Genomic DNA, 11794 nt, shown 5'->3' with positions numbered 1-11794 from the left:
TATTAAATAAATTAAAGTGATAAAAGCATTGTATTATCTTTTAAAATAATGGTATTTTTTATTTATAGATGTTGCTAATAGTTTTTTTTTTTTACTTTTATGCACAGTATTTTTATTTTGACATTAATTTATGAATATTAACGAATACATGTATTTAATAGTTTTTCAAAAGCATTTGAGTGTGTTTTTAAATTGATGACATTTATTCACCATTACAGTCGTCATACTTCACTACGATCGGGGCCTTGCTGGTATTTATCAGTTCCAGGAAATAAACAAATGGGGAAACAAAGTAAAACTTCAATAACTTTAAGGACAACAGCACATGTGAAAAATATAGTAAAAACACATTAAAAAAATAATAATAATAAAATACATACATATATGATAATAATAATAATAATAATTATTATTAAAAGGAATGTTTAATTTATGCTAATTATCAGTTTGTATTATATTGTAAATCGTCAGTTTCCTAAATTTTCGCATTTGTAATGTAATTAATTAATATTTACCCAAATTATCGGTAAAAAAAAGTCCTCCCACGTGACAGGAAGTGCTATGACGTCACCTACTCCAATGCGGAAGCGGTCGTCATCTTAAAAACGGTGAGTTGGAAGCTTGGTGAAATCTGTGGACAGATTTGTCGTTTTGGTTTAAATCGTGTCTTTCCTCTCTAGTTTGAATGAATGTTGATGTTTACACTGACAGGAGCTCATTTGACAGTATATTGTCAGCGCGTATGTATTGTTAATTTTTTTGAAGCAGGCAAGCAGTTGCCTCGATTGAGCGCATGTGTCGTGAATCATTGCAGCGGGATGACATTTCACGGGAAAATCCTGTCACTCAAATCCCATTACGTCTAGAAAGACATTTGCTTATTTCTATTTGTTTGTGGGCATTTTTTCTTTTTTCCTCCCAAACCTCCTCGCAGCCTGAACATGTCGTGGATAAGGGAGGGCGAGTTAAACCTACTCGAGAGGATTGCAGCCAATATCCTCAAGGTATGATTTATTTAAAAAAAAAATAATTCCTCTTCCTGAATATAATACTGTCTATACACATATAAAGTGTCTCATACGAGGGCGAAGAAATGGTAATGATTGGCGCAAATCTTTTTTAGTTTATCATTTCAGGTTTGAATGAATGTTGTGTGAAAAAAGCTAAAAAAAAAGTTTTTTTTTTTAAAGCCAATTTATTACAAGAAAGTAATTTAAAAAATGTACGAAAAAAATACAATTTAATTAGAAGGTAAAATAAATTATTTGAATTTTCTTTATGAGACAAAAGTATTGTTTTTTTGTTTTGTTTTAATATATGAGAGTCACAATTTTGACAAGAACTTACAAAATTGTAGAAAGTCCCAATTTTATTTTAGTTGTTCAATGAGAAATTTTTAATGAGAAAAAAGTCAAAATGTTTGAGTGCACACATTTTTACAAGAAAGTTAGGTTTAACCAGAAAAAAAGGCAACTTAAAAAAAAAAACAGATTTATTTTTTACCAGAAAAAGAAGCAATTTTTGAAGAGACGTCACAATTTCTACAGAAATCTGAACGTCACAGACACAAAGTCAGACTTTGATCAACAATGAAAAATCATTAAAGTCACTAAAAATGTTGTGCAATAAAAAACTTTTTTTTTTTTTACCAGGAAACAGTTACAATTTCAAAATTAAAGTATTTTTTTTGTATAAGGGGGAAAAAAACAATTTCCTTTTTGAAACAACAAAAGTTTTTTTGTTTTTTTTAAGAATGCCACAATTGCACTAAAAAAACAGAGGGTGAAAAAGGCAAATTCCACAAGAAAACTCACTGTTGGCATTATATTAGTAATATTAAACTTTATTCTTGTAATTCTGTGAGGTTTCATTTTAACTTGTCACTAATACTCTTTCATAGTACATGTACTTATAGTCACTGCTTTCACAAGTGACCCATGCCACCCCCCCTCCCCCTCTCAGGCGGGTCCCATGCCCAAGCACGTGGCCTTCATCATGGACGGCAACCGTCGCTTTGCGCGCAGGAAGAACATGGAGCGCCAGGAGGGACACATGCAGGGCTTCAACAAACTGGCAGAGGTGAGCCAGGCTGGCATTTAGTGCCAAATTGTCGGCATGTGAATGAGCCTCGCTTGTCTTCTAGACACTTCGCTGGTGCAAGCATCTGAACATACAGGAAGTGACCGTGTACGCCTTCAGCATCGAGAACTTCAAGCGCACTAAGGACGAAGTGGACGGACTGATGGTACTGGCCAAACAGAAATTTGAAAGACTTTTGGAGGAACGGTGGGTTTCCCGTCCAACAGCGGAACCTTTAATGTGCTCACAGTACATACTGTGAATGTTATAGTCAAACCTCTAATGGACTCTTGTTACAGTTGTAGTTGAGTCTCTAGATGAGGAAATGCGGAAGAGCATGTGATGCCTTTTTATTTGTGTGTTTTTTTTCCAATGAATCAGTGAGTGCTGCTTGTGTTTGTATGCATGAGACAGGATGTGTTGTTTTGATGTTCTTCTTTCAACCGCAGGGAGAATCTGGAGAAGCACGGCGTTTGCATCCGGGTGCTAGGCGACTTGAACCTGCTGCCGCTGGACCTCCAGCAACTCATCGCCAAAGCCGTACTCTCCACGAGAGCTCACAATAAGTATGCTGGAGTTTCTCTCCCTTCATAGTCATTTTTAAAAATGTAGTTGTCACAAGAAAAATGATATGATTTTTTTTTTATGAGAGAAAAGTCTCAGTTTGAACAGCTTATTTTTTTTTCCAAGAAAGTTTTATTTTTTATTTATTTTTTTACTAAATTACTACAATTTTACAAGTAAAAAAAAAATCACTACTTTGATTATAAAAACAAAACAGAATTTTTCTAAGAATACAGTCAATACATATTATGAGAAAAATATTTTTACCAGTGGAAATTATTTCATTGCTTTTAATGAGAAGTCTTTTTTTTTTTTTTACTAGGAAAAAGTCATTCTTTAAAAAAAAGGCAAAAGTCACATTTTAACAAACCTTTAAAAAAAATAATGAGAGAAGTCACAATTTAGAAATAAATTATTTTTATGAGGGAAAAAGTAATTAAAAAAGTCAAAATGTCTAAAATATCCAAGTCAAAATTTTATAGGAGGAAAAAAAGTCAACATTTTACAAGGGAAAACAAACACACTCCATTTAATTTAATTTCAAAGAGTTCCCATGAATCTTACTAACATGTCAGTTTGTCAAAATCACCAAAAGATGACTAATTACAGCTCAATTTACACCCTCTCTTTTTGAGTCTGACTAAAATCAGTGTGTTTTAAGGCGGGGCCAATGCCAAGTGCAGCTTTCTCCACCTTGACGAGAAAGAGCCCTCATGACCATTTGCCCCTCAACACCCCCCAATAAAGAAATCGTGGATTGTATTTTCACTCATGGAGGCAGCACTTCATCAACAAGTTACCAAATGACACTTTTGTCAATTAGTATAACAATGGCACAATCCAGAGACCCATTTCTACATAACCTTCGTCACTGCTATAAAAATATGTACCGCATTTGTATGTGGAAAGATCAAAGTTGGAAAAAGTCAGAATTTAGGTGTCACATTTTTTGTTTGTTTTTTTACAGGTGTTTCTTGAATGTGTGTTTCGCTTACACGTCACGATATGAAATGACCAACGCGGTGAGAGAGATGGCCTGGGGGGTGGAGCAAGGACTCATTAAAGCCAGGTATGAGGTTTTAGTATATTTGGTCTGAATAAAGTCGGAAGTATAACAAGGGAAATGTTTGTGTTTTATCAAAATAATGTTGTCATTGAAAGAGTGTTCAAGAATAAATTTGCTACTTAACAGTCTTCAGAAAAAGTCATAGTTTGCAGCAATAATGTCAGAATGTGATGTTCTTTTTTAGGAGGAACATTTTTACAGTTGCAAAATTGAAATGAATGAATGAATGTGTTTTGTGTGTCTAGTGACGTGTCCGAGGCGCTGCTGAGCGAATGTCTGTACAGCAACAATTCTCCCAATCCCGACCTTCTCATCAGAACCTCGGGCGAAGTGCGCCTCAGTGACTTCCTACTCTGGCAGGTGAGGATGACGAAGACTTTTCCTTCCTTTTTTTTTCCAATATGATGAGTATTAAATTGTCTTCCCTGTTTCTTACTCAGACATCCCACACGTGTTTAGTGTTCCAGTCGGTGCTGTGGCCCGAGTATTCTTTCTGGAACTTGTGTGAAGCCATTCTCCAGTATCAAGTCAACCACAAATCCATCCAGGTGAGGCTTTGCTTCGGTTGCCCCCCCAAAAGGCATTTTATTATTAGTAATTAGTTTGTGCATTTTATTTTTTATTTTTTTGCATTATTGTAGCAAAGCATATACATCTCGATCAGGGATGTACACCAGCATCCCCACCCCCTATTTGCCAATTAGTTACCGATCGGGTATCTACGTCATACACTAGATGTCTCATGACGTAATCGGCAACGTCACCATTGGTCGGCCATCTTGGGACAGGGGACTGCACTGGTTCGCTGACGGAATTAAAAACGGACTGGTTTATTCCAAACCTTATTAACGTGGCTATGATTCAGGCCGAATTATTATTTATTTTTTTACGGCAAATAGTTTTTTGGGTCATATCTAGTCTTGTGCTCGTTATTAAAAAATAGTAACTAGTTATGGCTACTAGTTACTGCATTTTAAAAGTAACTCAATTACTCTGATTACTTAAACAAAAAAGTAATGCGTTACTATTAACTCATACACTGCCATTGACGGCTATAGACGTCAAAAATTAATTTGAGCTATTTCTATTAATTTTCCACTTTTTCCACTTTTGTTAATAAGAGTATGCAAACCTTTAAAAAAGTTTTTTTTTTTATTGTACATTTTGAACAGATATAAAATTTGTGATTAATCGTGAGTTAATTATTGAAGTCATGTGATTAATTACAATTGAAAATTTTAATCGCCTGACGCAATTATAAAAAGAAAAGAAAAGATTATTTAAAAAAAATAGGGGCGTCAGGCGGTAATTTTTTTAAAATTGTAATTAATCGCATGACTTCACTAGTTAACTCACGATTAATCACACATTTTATATCTGTTCTAAATGTCACACTCTTATTAACAAAAGTGGGGAAAAAATTAAACTAATAGAAATAGTTCAAATGAATTTTTGACGTCCATAGCCGTCAATGGCAGTGAATGAACTTTTTTTTTTAAAGAGCATACAATTTTCCTTTATGCTCAACTAAGTGATGAGCGTATTTCCACGTCGAAAAACATTGACTCTCCATGACTGCCAAATCCGATACCCACCCACAATGCATCTCCTTCGATCCATTGTAAACTGGAATTAGTACAGTGCACAGCAGCCATCCATTCATTATTTGATTCTGAACCGCTTATCCTCACAAGAGATGCACAATTAAATCATTAAATTAAATAATCCATCAAGTAAATGACTAGCGCACCATATTGTTACTGTATTTAAAAAAGTAATCCGTTAGAGTATTAGTTATTGTAAAAAGTAACTAAGTTACAGTAACATGTTACTGGCCAACACTGTTTATATCTATCAACAACTGAGTGATCAAGCAACCCTGTCCCTGTCCTCGTGTTTCTTGCCATTGGCTCACAGCGCGGACGACACATCCAGTGTTTACGTTATCCATTATCCAAGATGGCTTCATCGTGATCATGTCGGTTTACGTTCAAAGTCTGTTCCGCAACTAAAACTCTCACATTGCAGAACGCACGGGACGTCCACCGAGAACACCAGGCGCTGGAGCAGCTGGAGGCGGACCGAACCTGTGCCTTCTCCGCCGAGCACCTGCAGCGCCACGGCAACGGCAAGCCCGCCGACGCCGGCCACAGGCAGGAGGCGCTGTCACACTATGCCGCCCGTCGCCAAGAACGAGTTCGTGACTTCCTGGAGGCGCTGGCGCACAAGCGGGACTCCTTCTTTACTGACTTGCATGGCGGCGTGGCGGCCTAAGAGCGCCTCCGTGTGGACACCACCTCGTCCTACAAGGGCTTCTTCTGCTCAGCGTCCAGAAGAGGGCGACGTCAACCCCTATGGGGCTATAGAGTTGCTGGCATATTTATAAAAGTGGATTTAAATAAAGTTAACAGCTAATACGTAGCTGGTCAAAATGTAGTTAAAGGTGTTAATCGTCTTTTCAAGTGCATGCTGTGCTTTGTGGAGTGAGCGCTGTGCCGTTATATTCCAGTTAATCAATGAAGGTGTCAGTCCAATCGTGATGTTGATGACATAACTAGATTTTGACCAGTTTTATCACACACAAAAAGAATAAAGTGATTATTGATTGTCAAGTTACATGGTTTGTGAGTCACCCTTTTTGAAAGTTTAGTTTCATAATTAACAGAATTTGAATTTGGTACATGTGAAAACATGTCATGCTGGCTTGATTAATTAACTATCCATCTTGAAGTCTGAGGAATATGTTGCTGAAATACATGATTAACATTAAAAAATATTTTTGAAAAATATTTGTCTATATAAATTTGTCACTGATTTTTTTATGTAAAAAAATCCATTCACGAATTAAAATTGTAAAAATAATTATCCTGAATCTATTTAATAATAATTATACTGACATTTTAATTATTTGTTGGAATTAATTTGATGCAGATTTTTGTTTAATGGGATTTTAGTAAAACGTGTTTGTATTAAATTGTTTTATTATTTATCATTTAAGATCATTGTCTATATTTCTTAATAACAGTTGATTTTAATTTTAATGTTTTTTTATTCAATGTTAACAATTAATGTAGAACATTTAGGGCATTTTTTTAAATTGAATTTGTATTCCTATAATAGCATTTTAAACTCGAAGATTCATATTAAATATGTTTTGTCAATTTAAGGAAATGTAATGTTTTTACTTGATACTATTCATTCAGTATTGATGTTTATGTCATGATGCGGGTTTTAGTTTTTTTTGTGGAATTTTATTCATCATTACTTTTTTTTATATGTATATAATGAACTTTTTTAAATTTAATGGCTTATTTGTCGGACCATTAGTTCATTATGCATTTAAAATAATACATTTTTATGCTTTTATATAACCTTATAAAACCGATGCGAATTAAATCTACAGGAAGTAGTACTACTGCGCTGCCTAGCACGCCCCCTTCAGGCGCAGATCGAGACTTCCAATGACACCCTTTGGGCTCCCCCTCCCATCTCTCGTCTTCGACCAAAAAGGGGTTGGAGCCTGGGGCCACGTGACACGATGCTATCCAATGAATGCCGACGCTATGTCCAACTGGTTCAAACTGGTTTGGCTCTTATATTTCATGGTATAAACTAGAAAAACATTGCTTTGCGATATACATGCGCCATTTTAAGCAGCTCCCCTGTCTGCACACCACTGTGACCCCCTTGTGACAAGGAGAAAAAAAAGCCCGTTTCACACGTCATTTTCCCCCATTTTTTTATCGGGCGACGACATGGCAAAAGCGAAGGTAAGACTTTTTTTTTGTTTTGTTTTTTTATTCGCCCGCAGAGAGGTTTCTGGCGTTTCGCTTTTTATTTGTTTTACAATGAAGGTTATGTGAGGTTGTCGTCCTTCGTGTGTGGAAACGTCATCGCCATGACAGCCAGCAGTGGCGCGCACACTGCGCAAACCTGCAGCCTGATTAAAATAAACACGTCGCTTTTTTTCCTCGTTGCAAGCTAGGTACAAATAATCAACGAATTTGCTCCTGAATCACAACGTCGTGCATGCTTTTTATGTTTTTCTTTGTTTTTTCTTTTTTTACACTTTTGTGGGAAAAAATGCACTTTAGCCTCTTTTTTCGCGCCAAATTGCACGCGAATACGTGCGATGTTTTCATGTTTACGTACGCCTGACAGTTAACTGTCAATCCAAATGTATGTTTTGAGCGCGAGGACTGTGGTGGGGGAGGGGAGGTGATGTGACGTCTTTTTTTTCTTCTATTTTTTTTTTTAACCCCATCCTCAGTTTGTTTTGGCAGCGCGTTGTATTTTTTTTCTTTCACAACAAAAAAGAATACGTTATTGAATCAAAATGTATATTTTTTGCGTGGCCGTGTTTTGTATTCGAATGACGTTTTGTTGTTGATGTCGACCCTCAGGAGCAGCCATTGGGCAGTGTGATATGAATCGAGTCACTTCCGGGAGTTTGGGTGTGAGGGGGGGTTGGTTTAAAAAAAAAATAATAATCATAAAATTCGAATTTGTAACCTTCTGTGGTCTGGCAATTGTGGTAAAAAGCGGTAGTTGGCTCATTCGTAAGACGGTAATTTCGTCAGTTTCTCCCCGTGGTTTTCTCGCGCTCCAAAAAAACACGCACACACACGTAAAAAAAAAATAACAAAGAGAACTGTCATGGCGCCAATGCGTTTCCATAGCAACAGCACCCGCCCCCTGCTTATTTGAATTCAAATAAGAGCGGGAAGGTTACGTGCTGCTCAGGTCAAAAAAACATTCAAACTTCTTTTTGCCATGTTTAAATAAATAAATAAACATTTTCAAAAACAACAGAATTAATTAGTCAAAATTTGATTAGTTATTTACCTCGATTCAGTGTGAGTTTTTTTTTTAGCAAGCACACTTTTTTTATAGCAATTGTGACAATCACGTAAAAATGATATTGGCAATTATGCTACTAATGAAATGTTTGAATTATTGACATATTGTGTTAACTGTGAAATTTAATAAATAATTTTCTGGTTTATTTCTTTTTCCCCTTAACAGTCAAGTGGCTCCATTGAGGTTTGTTACATTTGTATTCACTTACTGGATTTTTTTTTTTTTTTCAAATAACAATTTATACATTATGGTTACATTTTTAAATTCTTTCTCTCTACAGAGACGGTGTTCCCCACGCCTGTTGTTGGTGCGTTGCGGTCACTTGAAAAAACAACATCTGACAGACTTCATTTATTTTATTTATCATTATTATTGTTGTTGTTCTTTGTTTCCTGACTGGTACTGTAGCCATAAACAGATATTTATTTTATACTAACCAAAGACCATAAGATTGTTACATTGCAGTATAGATGTTTTGTTACACTCCTAATTTACATAGGGTGAATCTCTTGGGACAATAATTATCCTCTTTGGGAGAAAAGGCCAATCAAAATGAGAAATACACTGCTTAACTGTATTAGAGCCGCACCTGTTGCAGTGTACAATGTTGATGTTATTTAACCCAAATTGTATTTTTCAATGTAAAATATTATAATAATATACACATCGGTGGATATTTAGCAGACAGGAAAGCTATTTTTTTGTATTATAAAATAGATAACTTATTTCACACTAGGTATGCACACTGTTCAACAAATTAAAAATAATTCAATGATGAAATTATCAATCAGAAGTTCTACTTTACTTTTAACGGGAATGAATGTTCTGAGTTTCTGTTTACATGCCAAAAGCTGACGTCGTGGCCGCTTGACTTATTCAACAGCGCCCCCTGCTAGTTGTTGCTAAGCATTGCGTTCCCATTTTAAAAGTTTTTCATAAAGTTTTTTTTTTTTTTTACGGGGTATGAAATGTGGAAAAAAGGCCAGCAGGACAAGTTGAATGTATTTTTTTCCAATATAAATATATAAAGTTTTAAGATTTTTTTTTTTTTACGGGGTATGAAATGTGGAAAAAAGGCCAGCAGGACGAGTTTAATGTATTTTTTTCCCAATATAAATATATAAAGTTTTAAGTTTTTTTTTTTTTTTTACAAAATCCATATAATAAAGGGAGCAGCGTTTATTTTTTTTATTATGGCATTTAAAATTTGTATGTTTTATTAAGTTTTTAAGAAAATATTTGTGTGAAATACAAAAAGAAATAATAATTTAAAAAAAACGATACACAGGAATCAGCCACAAATAGTGGCTATATTATTGATTTTTATAGCCATAAAGCAAAAAGTAATATTAACATCCTTATCTGGATATTCATCCCACTCCTATTACACACATCGCTCTTAATGAATGGCTGGTTGTAAAAATGAAGATTCATGTCGTCCTACAGAAACCAAAACCCGCTCCAGTGGAAGTCAAAAAGAAAGCTACCACCAAGGTATGAATCCCAGCACTATCGTTGATGTTTTTAAAACGCCTTACTGTGAGTTACTAATGACGACTTGTTGTGTTGTAGAAGGGGCCCAAAGCAAAGAAGACAAAGGCAGAGAACGGCAACGCCAAGGCCGAGGTATTGCTAAATATTGCTAACTCAGATTCATATATTTAGTGTCAACTCTTATTTTTAATCATTTATGCTGTGTTTGTCGCTCCAGGAGCCCAAGGCCGACGCCGCGGAATCCAAATGAGTCGACGTGCTCTGTTTTACTCACCTCCCACCCTCAACCCCCCCATCCCCCTTCCTGTGTACTTGGTGATTGTACAGTTTGAAATAAGTATTTTTACCAAGTTTTATATTACAAATGTCAGTTATTAGGTTTGCCTTGCACTTGGTGTAACACATGGTGTTCTCACGACGCTCACTCATATCTATTTTGGAATTTCTTAACACCCCTGCAGTTTTTACCTCATAACTAGCTTTCTCTCTTTTCGGTCTTTTATTTGTTTTTTTTTTGTTTTTAAACAGCTGAATAGTAGATTCTTTGCCACGCATTTTTTTTTTCAAACATAAGGCAGCTATTAAAAAAAATTGAAGTCATGACTTACCAAATGTTTTTGAAACACTGTATATTGTTAAAAAACAAACAAACAGATCTGCCGTCCTCCCCAAGAAACACATATCCTGTGAATTCTAATCACCCGATGATGAAACTTCCCCATAAGCTATGTTTATGACTCCGATGGTTAATCTAAATGTTACTGAAATAAACATTTTTAAAAAGCGCTTAACCCCCTTTTATGTCTATTCTCTTTTGTGCCAGCAGAGGGCAGTGTCATACCACATTACATGAAACACGGTATTCTCGTTTTGGCCACTGGGTGGAGCTCTCAGTTTATCACAGATTGGGGGGGGGGGGGAGTGGGTCAAATATGACACTTATGAAAACATGGACACTGAAGACTTACCCTTTTTTTGTACACTTAACTGCATCTGTGGCGATAAACTTAAGGAGCTATACTGTGCATGTATATACTGTATACACACGTGTATGTGTCGGTGACCCTTTACCCGAGCAACTGTTTGTCTTGGGGGATGGGTGTTGAAATATCCTCACAGGTTTGCATTCTAGGAATAACGAGTCATCATGTATTAAAGTGAGGTTAGGGACAAAGCTACCTTATAAGACTAGAAAAATAAAGGCTTACAAATGATTGGATGGATTAGAAAAAAAGCAAGCATCAAAAGTGTGAGGACGCTGGTGTGTACAGTGCTACTTTGCACTTTACAGAAGAAACTAAGAAATATATAATTACTCTGCAAAAAAAACAACTTGTAATTTTTGGGGTCTTAAAAGAGTAATTTAATTTGGAAAAACGTTTAAATATACAGGGAGATGTTTGACATAAGCACAACAAAGCAAGCAAGTTCTTTGCTCTAAATCAATTTGCTGAGTCGTATTTACTTATCTTTAAGGTTCTGTAAACTCTTCTTAGTCTTGGTTGTGAAATACAAGCTGGCCAGCTTTAACAAAAACAAAACTTCAGATATTTCGTTCAATGGACCAACTTCTTTTTTTCCCTAACAGCGTAATATATTTGTCAACATACTATTATACTGTATTCCAAACTGTAAATGTGATTGTCCAATGGTGTCCTGAAACTTTTGGATGGGTGGGGCTTTTATTTAATTGTTATGAAATGAGCTATTCTCACAGTGTGGTACATGAAA

General features: G+C 35.6%; 1 protein-coding gene and 1 long non-coding RNA gene across 2 annotated transcripts; both read left to right on the top strand.

The window, feature by feature from the left end:
- Positions 1-605: 605 nt before the first annotated feature.
- dhdds (dehydrodolichyl diphosphate synthase) lies at positions 606-6325 on the top strand. Its single transcript, XM_077576889.1, has 8 exons — positions 606-1004; positions 1963-2079; positions 2144-2286; positions 2529-2645; positions 3611-3712; positions 3955-4069; positions 4150-4257; positions 5738-6325. The coding sequence occupies exons 1-8, from the start codon at positions 942-944 to the stop codon at positions 5981-5983; spliced, it is 1011 nt and encodes a 336-aa protein (XP_077433015.1). The 5' UTR covers positions 606-941; the 3' UTR covers positions 5984-6325.
- A 927-nt stretch (positions 6326-7252) lies between these two features.
- Positions 7253-10854, top strand: LOC144058352 (uncharacterized). The gene is made up of 6 exons (XR_013295424.1): positions 7253-7479; positions 8735-8752; positions 8850-8876; positions 10016-10063; positions 10142-10195; positions 10281-10854. It is a non-coding gene; the product is annotated as an uncharacterized LOC144058352 (long non-coding RNA).
- The last annotated feature ends 940 nt before the right edge of the window (positions 10855-11794 follow it).

This window comes from Vanacampus margaritifer, chromosome 9 (assembly GCF_051991255.1).
Source record: "Vanacampus margaritifer isolate UIUO_Vmar chromosome 9, RoL_Vmar_1.0, whole genome shotgun sequence".
NCBI lineage: Eukaryota > Metazoa > Chordata > Actinopteri > Syngnathiformes > Syngnathidae > Vanacampus > Vanacampus margaritifer.
This window is presented reverse-complemented; position numbering and strand designations above follow the sequence as displayed.

What these genes read in the sequence shown, in the direction of transcription:
- dhdds (XM_077576889.1), top strand. Translation starts at nt 942, where the DNA reads ATGTCGTGGATAAGGGAGGGCGAGTTAAACCTACTCGAGAGGATTGCA. An exon ending in TTGCAGCCAATATCCTCAAG is followed by an intron (nt 1,005 to 1,962) that starts GTATGATTTATT and finishes TCCCCCTCTCAG; the next exon opens with GCGGGTCCCATGCCCAAGCA. An exon ending in CAAGGACTCATTAAAGCCAG is followed by an intron (nt 3,713 to 3,954) that starts GTATGAGGTTTT and finishes TTGTGTGTCTAG; the next exon opens with TGACGTGTCCGAGGCGCTGC.